The sequence below is a fragment of the Taurulus bubalis genome (genome assembly GCF_910589615.1).
Source record: "Taurulus bubalis genome assembly, chromosome: 10".
In the NCBI taxonomy this organism is placed as follows: Eukaryota; Metazoa; Chordata; class Actinopteri; order Perciformes; family Cottidae; genus Taurulus; species Taurulus bubalis.
Window position 1 is genome coordinate 23,523,673 of NC_136598.1, and position 23,244 is coordinate 23,546,916.

The following is a 23,244-nucleotide window of genomic DNA, read 5'->3' on the forward strand; positions in this document are numbered from 1 at the left end:
TCATTACATACATTTGAATTTCAGGTGGAAAAAGTGCACTGAAAGAGTTGTCGTTTTGGCCTCAGATTTCTTTAGTCGATCGATGAGTAATTGTATGTACACCTCTGGTACACACAGTATTTAACGTGCTGCTTTTGTGTGAAACTCAGTTTTAACGGATCTGTTCATTTTTAAATCATCTTATTGATTGGGTGTCAAATTATCAGGTATAATGTTGTTTGTGTGAACTGTGCCCAGGAGCGACCGATGACACACAACCCCCATAACAGGTTAATCCAGGCGGACAGAAAAGTTCCAGTTGACTGCTCTTCAAATAACAACCAAAAGTGTACTTCATGTGCAGGAATGCATTCTCCAGCTTCACCTGTCAAGTCGAGGACATGGTGTGTTGCAAATCAAAAGACGCCTCACTGGAACTCCCAGAGATTTGCATTTCAGATTATTTAATTTTCGAGCCTGACATTGCAAGTGGAATAGCGTTCATCTAACAGTTAGAGCCTCCTCACATGAGTCCGTGCAGGAACACTGAAGTAACCGCAGAGTGTCAAAACGAACATGCTGCAGCCACAGCCGTCTGAACCAGTGTCCAGTTAGTGCGATGCTGTGAATTTAGTGAGTGGCCTCTGAATGCGGCACGCAGACGGCGAGCAACGGTTCTCATCGCCCATCACGACTAACGGAGGGGTCCTTCTTTTTCTTCTTCTCCGCCTGCAGGTCGCTGTACAGATGAGGAGGGCTCGCCCAGTTGACCCTTGTGTGTCGCCCTCTCCGTTGCCATGGCAACGTCCTATTTCCCCACATTCCTGCTCCTCCTCTTCCTGTCCTCCTTCGCCCTCTTGCTCATGACCCTCATGACCCTCCTGCCCCTCGTGACCCCGTCAAATCCCTTCTCCGGCGCCTCTCCTCCTGCGCCCTGGCCCTCACTCTCCTGCGGCTTGGGTCAGTCGTGGGCCGTCCGGCTCCACCCGGACCCCCATCGTGAGGGAGAAGATGGCGGAGGGAGCTCTGTGCACCTGGACGCCATAGCCAACGGGGTACGGTGCTTCATGAACACTCTCAGCCGATACATTTGGGTCTTTTCATAGGAGCTCGGGGCTTCATTTCTCTTCAAATATAACAGAATTTATGTGGTACTAATTGTCCATGATTTGTGGTAATGAAGCATTTGATGTTCCTTCCATAATTCTTTTTATATAATGCTTTTCAAATGAATTTTTATTTATCTTAATATGCCTCTGCCATTTAGCCTTTTTTTTATACTGTGTGTTTTATTTTTCTTTACTTTATGTTGGTAGCACTTTATAATAACTAGACACTAGTTAGCATTAGTAAAGCATGAGTAAAAATTAATCATTTATAAAGCATTGTTCCACTCATTAGTAACTAATTAGTATGCAATTCATAAACACAGTTATGAATGTTTTATTCTTGATTAATAAGCTTGACTAGTCTCCGTTTTATGATTGTGTTTTCATACTTTCTTTACTAATGCTAAATAGTGTGAAGTTATTATAAAGTGCTACCTTAATGCTCCACATTTGTATCATATTTTCTGCAACCACCTCATTTCTCCACACAAAACTTCAAGTTTTAATCTAATCTATTGTAAAGTGGAAAAGTTTCCCACTTTTTTTGTACTGTCCCAGTTTAATTTATCATCAGTATTCTCTCCATCCCAGGTAGCGGAGAAGGCTGGGCTGAAGAACCACGGCCAGATCGGACAGCTAGAAGGCCACTACCTGCTGTGCTCTGTCACGCCCGGGTCCGCGGCTGGCATCTGGAGCAGGAGCGTGCGGCCCGGTGACGTCCTGGCGGCCCACCCTCATGTCCTGTGGCACTCCCAGGAGAGGGTGCTGAGCCGCTCCAAGAGGTCGATGGCCTTCAACGATCCCCACTACCCCAAACAGTGGCACCTGGTGAGAGTCCGGACTAATGTGTGTCTTTGTTCTCCTCTTGCTCAATCACTCGTTAGTGCGGCTTTGTGCCTAGAATTAAATTAATCGCTGTCAAGAATTAATACATGAATATTTTACTTGTCAAATAATCTGTATACCATGTTCTTTATTGATTTGTATTGTGTTAGTTTCAACGATAGCACTTTATGTAGAACTAGTCTAGCAGGCAGCCAATCAGGAGCCTGTTTGACAATTCATGCTTTTATTCACTTTTCCTGTTGTCATTGAGAATTCATGTCTTTCTCCTTTTTTGATCAGACTTTTGTGTGGACAAAGTAAAAAGGGTCTTTGACCATCTCACAGACTGAAACATGTAAATACCAACATACAGGCCTATTTCGGAGGGTTAGGGAGACATTCCTAATGTGTCACCCGGTTGCAAAGTGTGTGTCCTGTGGGTGCAAAAACATCAGACAACAAAAGTGCATTTCAAGGTAATAAAAATAGTGATGCTTAGACTCGTGTTGGCGCCACTGGAAAGAAAAAGCGGGAGAACGCTGCACTTTTGGAAACCCTCACTTCAGGTTTCTTCTCCTTCTACCTGACCTCACCCTCCCCTCACTCTACTTGTTCTCTTGCAGCACAATCACCTCAATAAGGGAATGGACATCAACGTAACCGGGGTGTGGGAGCGCAACATCACTGGCCGAGGAGTCACGGTGGTGGTGGTAGACGACGGGGTGGAGCACACCCACCAGGACATCCAGCCCAACTACGTAAGTCAAAACCTAAAATGTTTCCATTCTATGAAGCTGATGTCCTGTTACTTGAACTGTGTGTCGCTGTCACGGCTGAAGAATTTGAAAACAATAAAGCGGTTTGGAAGCTTGCCAACAATTCCTTTTCCCATTCCTGATTGTTCAACCCTCTCAGAGCGCAGAGGGCAGTTACGACCTGAACTCCAACGACCCGGACCCCATGCCTCACCCGGAGGTCCACCTCGACAACCACCACGGGACGCGGTGCGCCGGAGAGATCGCAGCCGTTCCCAACAACAGTTACTGTGCCGTGGGCGTGGCCTACGGCAGCAAGGTGGCAGGTACGGACCATTTTCGGCATTTTAAACACGAGTGTCCCAGTACTAAGAACCACCGAGACCGCAGACTTTATGATAAATGTGATTCGTCACACATGGTGATAGATCTCTGTTTTTTTGTTTGTTCAGGCATCAGAGTGCTGGACGGCCCGTTGACAGACAGCCTGGAGGCCATTGCCTTCAACAAGCACTACCAGGTCAACGACATCTACAGCTGCAGGTACCAAACCGATACTCTGGTCCTGTCCCATTAGGAGAGGAGCTTTTATAAACCGTAAAATGTCACGGATGTGTGCACATGTCTCTTGATTCAACAAACCTTTGGCAACCGTTGTTGACTTACCGGCTTTAAGTAAACACCAGCACTAAAATGTATGCAGAGATTATATCTGAGGGTGAGGATATCTATTATATCAGTTGGAGCTTGTTGATTCTTCCAGCACATTATTTAAGATAAAGCCCGGTGGAGCCGTGGTTATCCTGCAATGCCTTTTTTAGGTGTAAATATTTGACTATGCCGTGATGTTTTAACGCCAGAATGTATCACGTTGTTGTGCGACGCCTTGCTTTTGGATTCTAAATTTAGACTCTTGTCTCCTCTAGTTGGGGTCCAGATGATGACGGACGCACTGTGGATGGTCCCCATCTCCTGGGCAAGGTAAGAGGAAGACAGTGTGTGTGCAGTAGTGACTTTGTCCTGCAGAGGGCAGTAAACTGCAACGGTTCAGTTACAGAGGAGTCATGGCACAATCTACCCTCTTTTTTTTTTTTTTTTTATCGCGGCATGATGTATTTATTCTTCTCCCCTCCAAAGGCGGCGCTGCAGCACGGGGTGATCGCAGGCAGACAAGGCTTCGGCAGCATCTTTGTGGTAGCCAGTGGCAACGGAGGTCTATTCGATGACAACTGCAACTACGACGGCTACGCCAACTCCATCTACACCATCACAATCGGTAAGACACACAGGCTCCCAGAACGCCTGAGGGTTCACTCGTGTTAGTGTTTGGGGCGCGGACATGTGTTCTTCGGGTCATAAATAATTGTGTGTGTGTGTGTGTGTGTTGCAGGAGCGGTCGATGAGCAAGGCAAGATGCCATTCTATGCTGAAGAGTGTGCGGCCATGCTGGCGGTCACTTTCAGTAGCGGGGGAAACAAGATGAGGAGCATTGTAGGTCCTACCGACACACACACACACACACACACACACACACACACACACACACACACACATGACTATACCAGAGAATGGATGAGAACAACAGGAAAGCGAGAAGTCAATAACAAGTGACTCTAAATTGGAAAAAGTCAACTACCTGTCCATCGTTATTCATGACATATAAAGCCCAGTCACAGTTGTAACAAATAATGGATGGTTACGTTTTTGAAAGACAAGGTAATATAGTTGGTTATTTAATACTTCTGTAATTTGTAACAAATATTAGCCTTAGTTTGTTATTTATTCTCCAAGGAATCCCACGATATTGAACTTCCCATTGTCACAATGGAGCAGTTGTTTGGATCTCCTCTTGAAGTCTGCAAATCCCATATTCCAGAACACGACATGTAAAATAGTTTGTCTGAATTGTGACGAATGCTTGAAAGCTGCACATGGAGCAGCTCCACATCAGGAGAGCGGCAGAGATGATGAGAGGAGTCGGGGAGCCCAACGAAGCCACTGACCTCTATTTGCCACCGTTTGTTTGGCCCTGGATGTCAGCGCCGAGGCTGGAAGAGCTTAGCCAGAAGACCCATCCACCGCTTACCACAGAGTACACACAGGCCAAGTGCGTACCAAACACTGCCGGCTTGGAGCCGACCGAGGACAGCTGCCTCCACGATGCATCGTATCACGCTGAGTCTGTGACGCCTGGAACTGTGTCACCGAATGGTGAACTCGAGCGGAGGAACTTGATGAACTTATTCTTTGCAAATCCTAGATGCTGATTCAGCAATAATTCTTGATTATGCACGCCTGAAAAAATAGCTGTGGCGAACCAAAACACAACACATGTTTATATATACACAGGTTGGAAAAATATTATGTTCTTTTTTTTTTTTTTTACCCTGTCTATATATCCTTTGTTTTAGTCAACCACTGTCCACATCCATTCTCTGTGTTTATACATTTTCACTTCACCACTCTTCATTTTAATTTATGCATTGTGTTCTTTTAGTCTTTACGACCTGTCATGGACCTCCCCATACGGTCCTCATGTTTTCCATTACACACACACACACACACACACTGGCCTCCTGCAGTACATATGTCATTCTGTCCGATTGGCTCTTTGACGCTGACACTTGATGAAGTGTCCTCTGCTCAATGTTAGTTCAAGGGGAGATATCTTCATGCTCCAGGATAGCTTGTGTTGGATATACTCTGTGAAAGTATTCACTCACCCGGCCGATGTTTACTCTCACATGCCGGTGCCAGTGTGTGTTTGGCCTCCTGCCAGAGCGGTTGCCTACCCTGGCGCTCTCCGCGGTCGCATCCCCGGTCAAGCCCCGTCTGTGTCTGCCTCCGCAGGTGACGTCGGACTGGAACATGCGGAAAGGCACCGGCTGTACCGAGGGCCACTCCGGCACGTCCGCCGCGGCCCCGCTGGCGGCGGGAATGGTGGCCCTCATGCTGCAGGTCCGTCCCTGTCTCAGCTGGAGGGACGTACAGCACATCGTCACCTTCACCGCCACCCAGGTAGGCCGGCTGCAGGGTCACTTCCTACTGGACACTGACTGACCTGTGGAGGTACTCCGTGCACCTAGATACTCATACGCAAAAAAACTTCCCTCCTTTGTTTGTGTTCAGTGTTTCTCACAAACATATTTAATGCACTTCCCTTCCTCATAAACTATTGAAATGGTGCTTTGTATCTGTCCATCAGCCGAATGGTGCAGAAACTTGGCAGCAGGACTGTGCTTTGCTTCTGTGCATAACATAACTGGTCGATGTGCCTTTTAATCTGACAGGAATCTAATAGTTATCTTTATGATACATCTGCTGTTTATTTTTCCCCGATGAGGGATGCTAATTTTGAGCTTTTGGCTTTAGGCCTGAAGTCAGTAACAACTCAGTAGAACAAAATCCTTATTCCTGATATTCTTTGAAATTACAATCAAAATATTGGAAGTTAGTTTCCCAGAAGCTTCAAATGTAATGGATTTGCTTGTTTTCCTCCAACAAACAGTCCAAATTTGCAATTTACAAAGACACTGATGGAGAGAAGCAGTCAATCCAATCAGTGTTCAATGTTTTTCAGGAGATGAAATGCCTCATTTAGCTCTGCTTAAGTTCGAGCCCTAGAAAGACACGTAGTGAGTGAGTAATACTGATGAAATTACATTAAACATGTATGAACCACTTTGAGACCGGAAAACAGCTGGCCTGCCTCTGTCCAGAGGTAACAGCGTTGGTATTTGTTCCGTCAGTGTGACAGCAGCGCCGACTGGAGTGTGAACGGAGCCGGTTTCCACCACAGCCACCAGCACGGCTTCGGCGTGCTCAACGCATGGAGACTCGTCAACGCTGCCAAGGTACACGCATGCGTTCACGAGGCGGCAGCCAGCGGCTGTTTTAACGCCAATTCATCTGGTAGTCGTTTACTCAATGAGTCATTCAGTCGAGGAAATTAAAAAACGTGGTTTTTATACTTCCTACCCCGAGTTAACCACCTGGGACGCTAACCGTTCCTTCTCCTCCCTCTCAGGTGTGGGAGTCGGTGCCGTTTCTCGCGTCCTATCAGAGCTCGGCGGTCAAGGAGGAAGCGCTCGTTCCGAATTCTCCGGCCGAGCTGGTCCGAAGCTGGAACGGTAACTTGTCTGCGCCTCCTCTCTCAGCTCGCTCAGCCCTGCACTGAACAGCTGCTTGTTGAGTTTACACACTGCACTACGCAGCGGACTCCCTCCCTGTCTGTCTGTCTGCTCCTCAGCCAGTCTGCCTCTCCATATTAGGTCATGTTCTCTTGTTTGCGAGTTCCTGCGTACACAGTGAAATACTGGGCTGAGATTTTTCCCAGATTCCTCCTTTTTCCTTTCCAGTCAGCCTCCTGTATTTCACAACTCCTCTCAGTGGCTTTTGTTCCCTTTTTGCACTCCTCACCTCGTCTTCGACTGCCTGCGTATAATACGATAAGTCGGACATGCTCTCGGCGACCTCATCGGAGCAGAGACCTTTCCTGCTCCCTCGTCTCTTTTCCTCTGCTCACTCGATCTATATCTTCCCTCTTTTATGGCCTCGTTGTGGTCAGGAGCACAGCCAGGTGTGTGTGTGTGTGTGTGTGTGTGTGTGTGTGTGTGTGTGTGTGTGTGTGGGGGGGGGGTCATAAGCAGCAGGACTTTCTTCAGGACAAAGCAAAAAGTCGCTGAGCAGACTCACACGGTCTCTCCGTACTTAATTTAAAAAAGGTTTCAGGAGGAAAAAAAGATTATAAAAGCACATGTGGACATTTAATTCCTTCCTTGGTGAAATCCCAGGCGGGTCACTTGCATGTCTGCCTGTCACGCTAGTCCCAGTGTTTGTTGTTGTAGTTTCTATGAGTTTTGGCCGATGCGCGTGGACGAGGCCTTTCACGCGCGCGCGCGCGCGCGCGCGCGCGTGCGTGCGTGCGTGCGTGCGTGCGTGCGTGCGTGCGTGCGTGCGTGCGTGCGTGCGTGCGTGCGTGCGTGTGTGTGTGTGTGTTTATGTGACCGGCTCAAATCATCCGTGTCAAAGTTGTTTTGTGGAAGGAGGCAGCAGCCGTGTGTGTGTGTGTGTGTGTGTTCAGATGCCGGTGAAGCTCGTTGGTTATTCTGAAATGAAGGGAAAATATAGAATGTGATTAAAGAGAAAAGTTGGTAAATAATACAAAAGGGCTAAATGTACAGCTACAGTCAGTGAGCGCTCAATCTCTCCAAAGCCTGCTAAGAGTTTATTATCACATATTGAATTTATTGGAGGGACCCACCCTAATAAATTTGCCCCCACCCTCAAAAAGAAATTTCTGTAAATTTCCACATATACTCTATACATCTGTACATTCTTCTTTCTTCTTGTTTTTGCCTTTTAAGTCTTTCTTTTAAACGGATTAATATTAGAATGTTTTGCGTACCTTGAGTAAGGTCTAATTTACAGTAAGTTTATTATCTTTTAATTTCTTTTGGCACCACATTTCATCGAGTCAATGAAGTTGAGCAGCAGTAGTGGAAGTAACACTTTGGATACTCGACCCTAAAGGCGTTGAACAGCGGGACGCGTCATGTGAAGCCGGGTCATAAAGCGGTTCTTTGTCTTTTATCTTGTGTAAAACTCTGAAGTGGTTTCGTGCAGAGCAGAAAGTATTTTCCCACATATTTCTCCATCCTCTCATTTCTCAGGTCCTTCAGTTGCCTGGACAATAACTTTGAGATTATTACTGATACAAAAGCCCTGAAGGAGGAAGTTTATCCAGTGGATCTCGTCTTTCTTTGAAAACAATCTGGATGAAAAGTCAGCTGAAATTGCAAAACTGCCAGACTTTGTGGGAAATCATATTGAATCCATGACATTTCAGAGCTTTATATAATGCATATGAATTCCTTCCTCTTCTCTACCTCTATTTCATCTCTTCCCACAGCTCTGTTTTCTTTTGCCCCTCCACACATCCTCTCTCCTCGCCTCTCCTCCTCTCGCCTCCAGCTCCTCTCCGTCCCACCCCTTCAGCTCCATCGGTCCCCTGACACTTCCATTCCTCACCTCTGTTTACGCTCCTCGGTCCCTCGTCCCTTCGCGCCCCTCCCTTCTCCGAGGATGTGTGCGGCCCTACATGGTCTGAGAGCGCCGAGGCTCGCTTAAAGAGAGGGAGGGAACGCTGACGGATGTTTCAAAGAGAGAAAGAGTCGAAGAAAGATCCAGAGTCTGATGGAAGATTGAGATTGTATTTATCGCTATTTCTCCCAGTACGCAACTACTTGTTTTCTCTCCCCCCGTTACCATTCAAAATGTATTTTAAATGCCTCATGGTCAATGTAATACTATCACATTTGTACATTAACAAGCCAACATTACTTTAGAAGGGGGTGTATCATAGTCATGTAAAAATAAGATAAATGCAACAAATGAAGTTCTGCTATCCATATTTTAAGTGTAATAATCTAGATAACCGTGTGTATAAATTAACAATTGTTATGTGATCAATATCATTTTTCTCTTATTACAGCAGCACAGTGTATTTGCAGGTCTATTAAAAGTCTTAAAAGGCATTGAATTACTTTTCAATCTTTATATCTTGAGGGAAGTGATATAAAAATCCTACCTTTCCTTCTATGGCAGGTATAGTTGTTAGACAGGTATTAAATTGCATCCTTTCTGCTACTAAAAATGTCTTTTAAAAAGTCCTAAATTGAACTTGTGAACCCTGCATAAGCCTTGCTAAATTATTCTAAAGAGATTGCATAATAGATAAACGCGAGTGTTTACGTTTTTATTTGTTCCAATGCAGTGTTCCCATTTACAGGCACATGAAAGCCACTAAGCTGCTCCCTCCCATCTCTCCCTCAGTCTCCGCTGCCGACCTCAAACGATCAGGAATGGAGACGCTGGAGCACGTGACCGTCACCGTGACCATAAACCACCCGTGCCGCGGCAGCGTGGAGATCGTGCTGGTCTGCCCCGGCGGCATGACGTCAGTCATCGGGGCGCGGCGCACCACCGACAGGTACGGAACACTTTTTGAAAAAAAAAACTGTAAAACTGAATGAAAATGAGTTTTTTTTTTTGGGCTGCAGTCTAATTGCGTATTCTCTCTTTCTTGGGCTCGTAGAGACTCTTCGGGATACCAGGACTGGACTTTCTCCACCGTGCGCTGCTGGGGAGAGCGAGCAGAAGGCCAGTACACCCTCAAGATGTCCAACAGTAAGCTCACGCACTGACGCCAGTGGCTGCGACGGGGAATGTCTTTTCGGCCTCTTGCACATTCGCCATTGCTCATGTTGCTCCCTCGTGACCCTCGTGACCTCTCCCCACGCTGACGCCTCTCTCCCCGCTCCCGCAGAAGAGTCGACGCTCGCGGAGTGTTCCGCGTCGGGTTGGTTGATGCGGCGGCAGCTGAGCCTGTACGGCTCCTCCATGACCCACGGCGAGGTCCAGGACAGGCGGAGGTAAGGACCGCCAATCGGGACGGAGTCGAGGTTTATTGTACTGTGCGCAACATTTAAACACCGTGTCCCGATTGTCTTAGTGTTCTGCGTGTTGATTGGCTGCGCCTTGATTGACAGGCTGGTGGAGGAGGCTATGAGCGGCCGGTATCTGGACAGCAGCTTCTCTCTGCCCTGCCCTCCAGGCCTGGACATCCCTCCGGAGATCATCAGCCCCTTCACCTCCAACAACCTCAAGGTAAACAGCTCTCTGTTTACCTTGAGCCTCTGTCTCCTCTGTCTCGCTTTAAACTCTCTGTCTTCTCTTAACTGTTGTATATCGGAACAACCAGACTGCTCACCCCTTTTAAGAAAATCCCTATTAAAAGGATAGTTCCATTTCTAGGTCATTTAAAAAAAACATAACTGTTGCTATATGCAGAATGGAAGTATTGGCCAAACATGTCTTCACAAGAACAGACACATTTCTTGACGATTGGCAGACCTAAACCTCAGATATTTATATCCACAACCTCTCATGTGAAGCCTTAACCCGAAACATAATGGTTAGATCTGATTAAATTAAGGGCGGGACGCCGGCTAGCAGGAAATCCTGTCCTGGCAGAAAAATAATCAGGAAGTGAATGTCAAATTTGACATTGGTTAGTGTGTTAAAAGTGAAGTTGTGCTCGTTGAAGAAGTGTTAATGTGCATTTTCCTCCCTTTAGCAAACAGCTAATTAATCCCATAAACATCCAGTAAAAGATCCAAGCTCATCCTGAACCAGAGATCAAATTAACTTTCACTTTCTTGTGATTTACCTCATCTACGTCTCCTTTGTTCTCCTCTCCTTCTCCCCTCTCCCCCCCCCCTTCAGTTCCTGCTGTTGCTGGGCTGCTTTGCTCTTTTCTGGTCCCTGTACTACACACTGGAGGTCACACTGGCCCACATGGACCTCAGGGGCCTTCTATGCCTGCGCAGGAGGCGGGGAGGTCACCGGGCCAGGGGAGGGCGCCGAGGGAGAGGAGTGGAGGAGGCGTTGTTGGAGGAGGACGCGGGGAACGGGGACGAGGAAGAGGGGGGGGAGGAGGAGGAGCATGACTCTGGGCTGGAGTTGCATGCAGTGTTGGACTCCGAAGCCAAAGCGCCGCTTTTGAACGGGGAGCGGCTGATAACATAGCACCGAGCCAGGGGACGGGTCGAGAACCTCTCACTGGCTTTGCTCGCGGGACGTCTCAGGCTCTCACCCTCTCCTCCCTTACACCTTTATCTGTGTGGGGGAGGGGTTTGGTTCAGAGTAAGGGTCTAACAGGGTTTAATGTCCCGACTGTTTGTCTGTGTCAACATTTGTACACCGAGAAGAACTGAGCTCACAGGTTGGTGGGATGTACTTTACGAACACCTGTGGGTGTTTAAACCAAGAGGAGGAGAAGGTGATTTGCACTGCAGGAAGGTACGAATCTGCATAGTGAGTGTGTTTGTGATATGAAAGGTCTTCCATGAAAGTGTCCTCGAATATGAGGTTCCAAGAATATAGTTTTTTTTTTTATAAACTAGATTTATTTTTCTGAGGTGTTATTTGATGCATTTGATTTGTTTAAGTATGTGGGGGGGGGGGGGGGGGGGGGGTCGTCGTCATATGCGGGTTATCAACCAACTACTGATAAAAACTTGAAGTGGGATTTTCAAGTGTGGGATTTGTATATGTATTTTTTTATGAAGTGTAATATATACACAGTGTGCCTGCTGTACAGATAAATATATCGATTTCTACAAAGCGTTTTGTAAAAATGTAATAAAGAGTTCTAATTTTTTTAAATGGGAGTGTTTGGATTGAAGTTGGAAACTGTGTTTGCTGTGCAAGTCACAGGTGATCCGAATGAAAATAAAAAACATTTGACAGATGATTTGACTGTTGATAAGGTTTTTAAAAACATTTACACACAGATATTCACTCCATTATAATGTTTGACATTGTGGTATGAAACATAGAAGTTTCTGTACGTTTAGCATGAAATGTAGGAGTTGTTATAAACCCCACAGGAGTTTAAGAAGACTTATATTATACAACCAAACAAAGCAGCTCCTTTACTGAAGCTAAATGCTATCGCCAGCATGCTAACTAAAATGGCAACACTGACGACGTTAAGCTTCAAACATTTCCCCTCTTAGCGTAGCTCATTAGCATGCCAACATTCGCTAATTAGCACTGAAGTTGATTTGCACATTTCTGGTCAGAAACCGAAGTATTGGCAGTAACGCATCAACAATATCGTCCCTTGCCATACAAAACAAAAAATGTAACTCCAATTAATTGTACTACATGTGTTAAAGGCTCGCTATGACCTTTTTGGAACACTTAGCAACAAGCTACCAAACTGGCGTTATGCTAACTGCAACGACACACAGCTTTTGGAGATTGATCGCATGTTTTCAAATTAAAACTCAGCTAACGAGAGTTAATTGATTCCTGTAGTTTCTCCCGTTTCTTAAGAAGTCTATTTTTTGCACCTGTAGGCACTGGATTCTGCCATTTTCATATCATTTTAAGACACACTTAGAAAAACACTTGGTAGTAAAATAAATCCGGTGAATGCATCTCAATTTCCTTATTTCCCCAGAAAGGTCCAACGGTTTGACCAAAAATCACAAAGTCAATTCAGAAATGTATTTCAAAGTCATTATTTAATAAGACAATGTACAAAAATATTGGCGCTGATGCAGCAGGCGAAGCATCGTGGTAAGTGGTAGACAGGATTTTTTGTTTTTTACAATATTGTAAATGTAGGGGTGTAATAAAGCGCCACAAGTTTGGAAAGAATATCCCTTCTGTAAGTTACGTAAACACAGATTGACATTTGTGTCGGAATCCAGAGCCAAAATGACTAAAAATCTAGGAATCAAATGCCGAAATTCAGACATTTATTTACTATGCATCAGAGATGAGATCAAGGTCATTTTCATGGTTACTTTTTTTTCTCCCTCGCTTAAGACTACAAACTGTACTGGTCCTTCCTGCAGTGGGAAGGACGAAGCATGGCGAGCTCAGTGATGAGCACCAGTGCAAGCGTAAACACAGAGGGGCGAGTGTCAAGACCGGGAAGTAGGGGAGGGGTTAATGATCGAAAGTAGCTACAATTCTAAAGCAGAGGATGTTCTACGATGACATGACACGCGTACAGGCTCTAAGAAGGGTTTCAGGGGGCTGAAGAGGTTTCAGGTATCTGTGGCTCAGTGATTTTTTTACATGATCTGTCGGGATCTTCCGTAGCTCATGCCCTCCTGAGAGGCTCCCTTATTCGACCCCATCTGTAGACCGATCACGTTTTTGCCCGCCTTCATCTGGTCGTCGCTGAAGTCCCGCTTGTTCTCCTGGGATTTCCTGCAACACAGCATTTTTAAAAAACGTCACGGAATAGACAGATACTGCAGTGTACACTTATTCTCAACTGGGAGTAGTTGAAGCGGTGGACATTTCTCGTATTGGACTCACTTGAAGAACCAGTTGGGGTCTCCGTTGTATGTGCCTTCGTCCTTAGTGAAGGCCAAGCTGCCCAGAGCCGACAGGGTCCTCTGCACCGCCGCCAGGTCCTTACCTGTATATGCACACACACACACACACACACACACACACGTGATTATTGTCTCCAGCATGATCTTTCCATACGTGCATTGACATATCCAAGCACTTTTTCCTCCAATGCACAAACAAAGTGCTTAAACCCAAGCCAGGTTTTGCCTTTTAACATGACATGTTTGCAGAATGAGGACCAGGAACTTCCTCTCACCTTCCCAGAGGTCCACGGTCTGGAACATGTCGGTCTTGGTGACGCCGTACTTCTCCGAAGCGTTGAGGAACTGGGAGATCTGCTCCATCTGTTTGAAGGCTGCGGTTGAGCTCTGGATCTTCTTCACTGGTTTGTCTCCGGTGAACAGACTGTTGATCAGCTCGCTCAGGACCTGGGGAAGACCAGACGGAGGTGAGAAAGATTAAAAAATGTATTTAAAAATATCAAATCAACTAAATAACAGGCTTAATTTAGGTTGTCTTGCATCAAACTTCAGTTTTTGTTGCATTTAATTAGATGTAATGCTTTGTTTCTCTTAATTTGTATTGACTTTGAGTAATGTAAAGTAAATAAGATTTAAAATATTTAGCAAAAGTTACATACAGCCATTACAAATTGGATTGAAAAGTTATTGTTCCTTTTTTAATTCAGTTTCATTAAGCTTTTCCATGTAAATTGTCAAAATGTTGACTTCAAACAGTAGTGGATGTCATAGCAAAAAGGAGATATTTAAACTACATAGTTTGATACAAGTGAAATGCTTAAAAAAAATAAACAAAAAAAATCAGGTAGCTGTGCAGCAACTTGTGATTTTCCTTAATTTGTGCTTAAAAAAGGTTTGATCCTGCTTTTTTTTTTTTACATTTTAAACGTTAAGGTGTTTATGTAAATACAAAATATACATAGATGTTTTAGAGTGAAAACTAATAAAATAATGTGGGTGATTCTTATTGGGTATATTGTTCATTAGTCTGAATTCAGGGGCTGATTCATGAAATTAAAGAAGTATTTTGACACCAGCTTTTTTGACATAACGCGTGTTGCACTCACACATCCGTCCTTCAGCCAGGCCTGGAAGCCCATTTTGCCGGCCTCTGGCTTGGACACACTGGCGCCACACTGACGGCTGATCCACTCCACCAGGACCAGCTCCAGCTCGGCATCGTACTTGCTGTCGATCTTATCCTGAACATGCCGGCTCATGCCGAAGGCGGGTCCTTTGTTAGCCATGCCGACTCCCTGAGAGAGCGCGAAATGGAGGAAGGGCGATGCGATGAAATTAAAGGGGGAGAGTCAAACAGTCACGAAAACAAATTCGCTCTGGAAAAAGTACGATAGCCGAGTAAATGTGATGATCCACGGATGGATCCTCACTGGAATCATCCTCATCTGCCATCTTGAGAATTCAAAGCAGAGAGTATACTTATTCAACATATACATTTTATAAAACTTACTGTTTTCTTATACCTTTTTGTTGCTTTAAAAACAAAAAAAAGGAGATACAAACAGCTAACATTCACATTACAGTAACATTTGAATGGAGCCTGTATGCACCAACATGCATCGCTGTGCAAATTAAACTAGATTGAAAGCATATTTACTTAAACACACTTGGATACTTTACATAATGCCATAATGTAAATAGTACAATGGAGGACATGCAAGTCAAAAGCGTGTGTATAAGCGTTTGCACAGCACTTCATTTGAACACCTTTTCCCAGAACAGCGGCATGAACAGCGTTGCGTCTCCTAATGCACACCATGCAGCCCCATCCGGACCTTTGTCCGAGGCCAAGTGGTGTACAATGGGAGCTCTGTATCAGCATTTGCATATATTTTTTTCATCTTATGCCTCTGTATTGCCTTTGGGCCGGCAGCCAAGTGCAAAACCCATATCAACGTGCTGTCTGCACCATCCAACCTTTGTTGCCATCTTGACGTCAGGTTGTTTCAACTTCCTGTTCCTGGGGGAGGTTCAAAGTTCAAATGTTAATCCAAAAAGGTAAAAACCCAGGAGTTGACTGGAGGAGGCTCATCTCTGGAATAGGACGGGAAATGTTGTCACCGAGAGCAAACAATAAAATGTAGTTTATGAACAATTGGCAACACTTGTGTGCTTGTTGTGCTTGTTTCCAGTATTCAGTCACTGAAAGTAACAGAATGTCAAGGCGGGCCAAGACTGGAGTCACGTCAGTCTTTTTATGTTTTAAGTAAATCTGTCTCATAATACTGACAATATGCAAACTGAGGCCGGCACACAAGGTCTTTCTCTCCTCAGTTATTTCTTATATTTTCCTCCATTACTCCCTTCCTCCTCTCCATACCAGTCTTTAACTAATCTGAGGGCGTGTGAACCTTAAAACTAGATACAAATGTTGTAATCACAATGTTAGCATACGCTCACCTTTTAAATTGATATCGCATGAAGTTGCCTATATTTCCACCTTCATAATATATTTGGAGTTGCGTTTACCTGGTGAACACATCCGGGTCTGCAAAGTTAAGCCAATACGCAAGTGCCTGAAACTTGCATTCTTTCTAATAGCCAGCAGGGGGCTCTGTGCAAAAAAAAACGTTTTCATTTTGCAGCTTTAACACTTTTATAATGAGTTTTCAGTTCGTTAAAGTTAATCGTAACCTTTTCTGATCGCCTAAAAATGTCATATTCAGCTCCCTCTCGTAGCGCTTTTGGTTTACAAAAAAAAACAAAGATGGCGACGGCCAAAACAACAAACTCATTAACTTCATAACGGCAGTTTGCAAACTATTGGGTGACGCCGTCACAGTTCCTCTGTCCACTTCCTCCTCTACATACAGTCTAGGCTGAATACATTCAAATATCCGTCTGTGTCTGCTAAATGCTCCACTGTGTTCTCCTGCTAGCTGCTAACAGATTATGCTAACGTAAAGACTACAGTAAAGTTATTAGAGCTTTTTCACTAAAACGGCTGCAACTGGGAGTCAGATTTACTTTCAGTGAGTAAAGCACCATATTTAACGCATGGATTTAATAGCGGTGGAGTATTTCTGACCTTGTGGTAATGCTAAACAAAGCACTTGTGTACTCGCTCCATCGCTGCAAGTAGATCTACTGCATGTCTGCATATTAGAGTCTGCATGCCAACAGCATCACTGGATTCCTGCAAAGAGCGTCCGCAGAGCTTCACCACCAACCCCGTGTAATATTCTTTGAGTTCCCTGCGGTGCTTTTCCAGGCCACAAGAACCCAAACACACATGCTGGGCAACACGCTCACTTACATACAACCACAAGTTCAGATTCTATATTTCATCTCATGTCTGTGCTTCCTTCTTACTGGGACTCTCACTCACTCACTCACACACACACACACACACACACACACACACACACACACACACACACACACACACACACACACACACACACACACACACACACACACACACACACACACACACACACACACACACACACACACACACACACACACACACACACACACACACACACACACACACACACACACACACACACACGTCATTATATAATCATTATTACAAAGTGATGTTTTTCTGGTAACTTGTCTTTTTTTGTTCCATTGGCCCCTAGTTGTTACCCTCATAAACTATTCTGTGGCCCACAATTTTAAAAATCACACACACACTCTTTGTAGGGAAAGAAATAGAAGTTATGTTCACCACATGAACTCACTGCCTTCTTAATGTCTTGTGAACAGAAGAGAAGCACAATTTCTCCCTTGTGTCCAGTATTAGTCTGCGTGTGTGCACTTCATGACAACCATCACATAATATTTTAAAGACGTCAAGTAAGTCTGTCAGGGCCCGGTTTCTATTTCTGGTATTTGTGTGTATCCAGGGACCTGTTGTTATCCTTGGGACGCGGCCCAAGTCCAATAACTCAGAACTTTCTGCCAAAAAAGCTCCTGTGCTGTTTGGCTGTTTCTCCTTCATATTTAAAAAAGGCAGCGCTCGCATGATTTCTGTAAAGAGTATTCTTATACGTCGTCAGACTCAGTTGTTATAAACCGTCTCTCTAAAACGGTATTTTCAGAAAACAAGGGTTGCATTGAATTCTGTAACTTTCCATATTTTTTGCTACAGCTGCTTCTGCAATTACTTCTTCTACAAGTACGACTGGTACAAAAGTGACCTCTGCTACTGAAACTATTAAACAAGCAACTCATCAGAAAATATGGCCCTGCAACTTTCAATCTACTAATCTCGTACTACTACTACTACTACTACTACTACTAATATTTAGTGCAGTAAATAAAAAAACAGAAAACCCTGGATTTAAAAAAAGTGTTCGGAAGTATAATTTAAAGAATTAACAAAGGAAATGGAGAATATTGGATATTTAAAACGGAAACAAATAGTCTCGTACGACTCTTGTAGTTTTAATTCAGTAATACACCGTAAAAACTAAAAGTGCCTTAAAATATATATTTATGGGGCTTTAAGAAACCCTTGAAATATGATTAAAATACTCTAATTTCCAATTCGGTAATCAAAGAACTTAAAATGGCAGAAGGTTCTCCAAGTAAACTTTGAACCTCTGACACCACAGTGGGTTCCAACAAGCACTTTTCTTCAGCTCGCAGCTTCTGGAGAACCTTATTTAAATGTTAGCGAGTCCTTAAGCTCATCAAAGGTGTCCCTATAAGAACCCAGGGCCTACAATTATTAATTTAAGAACCCAGGACTACACAATGACCTCTTTCAGTATCAAAGAAAGAAAGAAAAAACACTCTTGGAAGAATTGAAGCTTTTGTGACCAATATTCCAATTTCCAACCAGTAATTATAACATTAGAGGCAAGTTGGACGAGTCATCAAATGTTTCCAAGGAACATTTACAAGATTTAATGACAAGCGATTGAGCAATTAAATACAAGTAATGACCTGATTAAAAAAGGAAAAGTAAGTCTGTAATGGCTCTTTTTAAAAGTGCTGTCGCCCACACACATGACTTCATCCCCTCAGCCCCTCCATCCATCCATCCATCCATCCCTCAATTGTGTTTTGCTCTGTTTCTCCATCACCATGGTGAACCCGCCTCACGGCAGAGCAGGAAACCAGTCAGAGGCCTGTGGCAACAGCTTGAGAGGACATGGCGTCATGCGGCCTCGTTAACTAGCTAACCAGCACATAATGACTTGGCACGTATAAACTGCCCCGGACTTATTAACAGTCACTGTAATAGTTGCATCCCATGGAGGTCGGGAGGTTGTAGAACAGCTAAGAGCGTAAGGACTCTCTCTCCCTAGGAGCTGATGTTCGGTGCAGAGACTCCATCCTCTCTTATTTCATGGCTCTGGTTTTGTGGCGGCCGCACAGAGTCTGCTGCTTTACTCAGATGTGCCAGATGTTTATGAGTGCAGAGAGCGTTTTCTAAAATCTGCTGCCAAGACCCTTGAAGGTTCTGATTCTTCTCCTGACAAACTTTATAGCTGCTGTGTGTTTGAGATGATGCATTTTTACTCACTGTGGTTCCTGGCAATTACAAAAAAATCGCTGTGCTCTGCTGTGTTTATGTGCTGCCACGTGATTGGCAGAGGAGATTGCGTTATCTGCTCTCGTTACAGCTGCTTCACTTCAGCTGCTAATGGTTTTTACTGGAAGCACTGGGTGTCCTGCCATCTTTAGCAGACAGCTTTTAGATAACGCCCACGTTTTTAATTATACATATATATAAAAAAAAAAAACAGAGAATGGAAGTTTGGAGAATGTCTGTTTGTTGTGCTTTCCATCTCCAGGTCTGCATAACTGATTGAGAGTAATCAGCGGCCAGGTGTGTCTCGTTATTGCCCCTTTATTGGCTCACTGCCTCTCACCTCTGTGTGGGAGGCCTCTTGGTTTCTTTACCTTGTGTTTTACAACTCTACATCCATGCAGTACATTGTCACACATCCACTCCTGACACATACGTCAGTACAGATTCTTCCCATCCTTTCATTTGACCTATTTTGCCTCCCCTTTGTGGTTGATAATTTGCTTTATTTGTTTAATCATACCCTTGTGTCACAGTCTGTCTATCTGTCTGTGCTCGTTTGGAAGTGCTTTGTGAATTCACAGGCGTCGAACAGCCCATGTATGGCGGTTGATTATTCGCTTGTGCAAATACAAGTACGGACACTGACAGAGATATGGCACTCTGTCTGGCTCGCCTTTCCTCTCCTCACTTCACATGGACAATATAACCCTTTTAACACCTGAATCATATTAAGGAGGGTCATTTCAACGAGATAAAAACGATTAGGATATAGTGGAAATACGCCCGCTTGTGGTCAACCAGGCTCTATTGAAGAAACTGCAGTTTTTAACAGATGATTGTTATGAAAAGTGAATAATACTCGATCGATCACGTGGAACTTATTCTCACAGACATCAACACCCACACAGGATTGAAAGCGACGCTAACTCAAACAAAATGTATAATACTCGTGTCATTTTCAGAAACAGTAGTACACTTAAATATGATAAATACATATGTGTGATAGCTGTTATTCAAATCTTGGTCGATGCATCCCAAAGTGTATTTGCACACGGACCTCACCTTGGACCTTTGGATGATTACGTTGCTCTTATTTTGAAATGACTACAACTTCTAAATTCAAACACAGAAGATAAATAACACATGCATATATATATATATATATATATATATATATATATATATATATGTATATATGTTCAGGAGCTTTATCCTATAAAAGTAAAATAAAAGTATACTTACTGTGTGAAGGAATAGGTCAGTTCTCTCTGGTTACTAGTGCAGCGTGCAGGCTTGAGTGTGGATGCTTGACTGAGTGTTTGTATATGCGCCGCAGGAACCTCCCTCTCAAAAATGCCGGCTTAAAAGGAGCAGATGAGGAAAGATGACTTCACTAGTCTACTAAGAGAGAGAGAGAGAAAGAGAGAGAGGGAGAGAGGAGGGAGTGTGAAGGAGAAATAGGAGGGAGGAAGAGGAAGAACAAGAAGAAAAAAAAGGAAACTTCATCCTTAAAAGGGCATGGCCTTTCAGCAGCTCCCTCTCCCTGTCTGTCCGCGTACGTCTAGTTACAAAAGTCCAGCCTTATTTGGGTAGAGCTGCTCCGTGTAGAGCGGAGACAGCAGCCAGGCGGCGTTGGTTCGGTCGGCAGGAATGCTCCGAATACTTTCGCCACATCCCTCCTCGTTCGAGAGGGGAGAGGATGATGGGCTGATGGAGAAGGAGGAGTGGAGACGGGGCGAGAAGATATGGGACTTAAGGAAACTAGTGAAAGAGTGTTAAGGTGCTATGTCAAAAATGACTCTTTGGTTCCACATTGTTGTGCATTGGGGAGGAGAGGAGGAGGAGAGGAAGGAGGAGAGGAAGGAGGAGAGAGAGCAGAAGACGAGTAACAGAGTCACCATAATTCAGCCAGATAGCTCCATGTAAGTCCTGGTTCTCCAGTAGCTGCACTTAGTGTGTGTGTGTGTGTGTGTGTGTGTGTGTGTGTGTGTGTGTGTGTGTGTACACCACGCATGCCACCACTCATGACATTTCCATCACTTTCCGTTCCATTACAGTCACTCTTTGGCAGCTTGTCAGAGGTGTGAGACGTTTACTGGAGCTGCAGTTGTCTTCACTCCCACAGTGGAAAGTCAGAAGGTCGATGGATCACACTCAAGATGACAAACCCATGTGTATCCAGTATTACTTACACACACACACAAACACACAAACACACACATAAACACGCCTGCATCGTTGGCTTTTTTGCAGCGGGAACAAAGTAAATGGGGAACATCTGCCTTATATTCGCAGTGTTATTCCTTTGTGATATTAAGAAAAACTACCTGGTCAATATCACAAAATTCATCTCTCGTGATCACAAGAAGACAACTTTTTTTTAGTCATCTCATTAAGTCCTGCAGCAAACAGCTGTAACTATAGAAGCCAGATGTTTGTTTGTGCACAACAATTACAGCCGCTGGACTCATTCCCATGTGTTTTACTGGCTGTGTTTGTAAGTGATACATTTTCTTTTCCTCGTCATAGATTTAAAACGCCAAAATATAAAACAAATCAATACACATTATATATATTTCTGCTAACTAATATACATATATGTATATGGAAATGTTAACGACCCTGACGAGTTGCAAACACGTTGATACTGAACATCGGTAAAACGTTCACTGGAACTTTTTTTAGTGGTTATGTGTTGGGTATGTTTATTAATAAAAAAGTCACTTTTACCCAACTCTCCTGCATCAGCAACAGAAGTACCTCCTAAGTGTTTAATTTTCTATTTTCCCATTGCTGTATGTACTTTTCATTGGTAGAATTATTAAATAATGTTTCAGCTTCTGCCTGATGTGCGATCCCTGGGTTGTGCTTTATGTATATTTCCTCTTTATGTATAGTTTTGATTTAATTACATGTATTTGACACCTGTTGTTGTACAGTTGTATACTGTTGCAGATTGAGCTTAAGTATATGAAGTATAGTCAAAAGGAGCCATTATGGTGATACTACTACTTCACTTCCGCTGAAGTAAAACTAGGAACACAAGACTTTATCTTGCAAATTTATGCTGAAATATTGATTTTTTTTGTTCCACACCTTGGTCACAAAAATATCTCATGAACTGTTGTTATAGATTGTAACCTCATCAGTAGTTTTTAGGTATAAAAAAAACCCAATATGCTTTAAATACAGTTAGTTGCTGTGTTCTTTTGATACAGTAGAAATACTGTAGATTGTCAGTAGCTTAATAGCAAAATTACTGCCTGTAATTTACTGTAATTTCTTCCAGTAAAACGTTTTACAGTGCACCTTTTCTCAGTCAGCCAACAGCCTGTCTGCTCTCCTGGGATGGTCGATAACCGAGGGTGGAAAACAATTCAAAATGAATTTCACATTATTGTGAAAAGCACCAAACTACCGGCAATATTGGACATTCAGCAATTTGACGGGAGCAGTGTCGTATATGGAAAATGGTTTATTGTTATCATGAAACCATAACCGTTATTGATGTCACGGACACTTCCTTAAGTCCTTTGATCCTCTGCAGACTTCCAGTGAGTGAGACCTTTATCTCTCTGACAGGTGAAATTGGCTTTATCGCCAACAGAAATAGTTTGACATTTTGGAAAAACACCATTTTGGGAAACAGTGAACCTGCTTCTCTCTCAAAAGGTTACAAAATCCACCTTCCAGCTAATCTTAACCCTCACATGGCTGGAGCTTCATACTTAGCGAACAGATATGGATAATCTCGTCTAACTCAAGAATACCAAAATATCCACTATTCCTCATGGCTTCCTGCTGCCTCATAGGAGTTAGCTCCAGGAATGACTGGTATGTGTCAAAGCTCCGCGTGCAGCAGGAAGCTGCACCTACGTCACGTATTTATTCAACTGAAGGAATTCACCGCGCGCCGGTGGTTTATATTCATTCGTAATAAGCTTCCATTAAAGGCACTTGTTTAAAGTGTTGTACTCATAGGTCAGATTCTAGCAGCGTTATGACTCAATGTTGTAGTTCCAAGATTATATCGGCGCCTCTGGCTGCGACCTATTTCCATTAATGGTCTATGTGTTTGTCAATGTGTGTGTGTGTGTGACAAG

The 23,244-nt window shown here is 43.9% G+C and overlaps 2 protein-coding genes across 2 annotated transcripts; one reads left to right on the plus strand and one right to left on the minus strand.

Annotated features, from left to right (window-relative positions):
- The first annotated feature begins 734 nt into the window (after window positions 1-734).
- Window positions 735-11,669, plus strand: pcsk7 (proprotein convertase subtilisin/kexin type 7). Its single transcript, XM_079224581.1, has 16 exons — window positions 735-1,034; window positions 1,680-1,916; window positions 2,537-2,671; window positions 2,829-2,994; window positions 3,121-3,211; window positions 3,595-3,649; window positions 3,806-3,944; window positions 4,059-4,159; window positions 5,519-5,686; window positions 6,418-6,522; window positions 6,696-6,798; window positions 9,503-9,659; window positions 9,765-9,856; window positions 9,996-10,101; window positions 10,219-10,336; window positions 10,955-11,669. The coding sequence occupies exons 1-16, from the start codon at window positions 777-779 to the stop codon at window positions 11,255-11,257; spliced, it is 2,334 nt and encodes a 777-aa protein (XP_079080707.1). The 5' UTR covers window positions 735-776; the 3' UTR covers window positions 11,258-11,669.
- A 383-nt stretch (window positions 11,670-12,052) lies between these two features.
- Window positions 12,053-20,518, minus strand: tagln (transgelin). The gene is made up of 5 exons (XM_079224367.1): window positions 20,384-20,518; window positions 14,697-14,885; window positions 13,866-14,037; window positions 13,571-13,673; window positions 12,053-13,459 (listed from the first exon to the last, which is right to left on the minus strand). The coding sequence occupies exons 2-5, from the start codon at window positions 14,874-14,876 to the stop codon at window positions 13,321-13,323; spliced, it is 594 nt and encodes a 197-aa protein (XP_079080493.1). The 5' UTR covers window positions 14,877-14,885; window positions 20,384-20,518; the 3' UTR covers window positions 12,053-13,320.
- Between the last annotated feature and the right edge of the window lie 2,726 nt (window positions 20,519-23,244).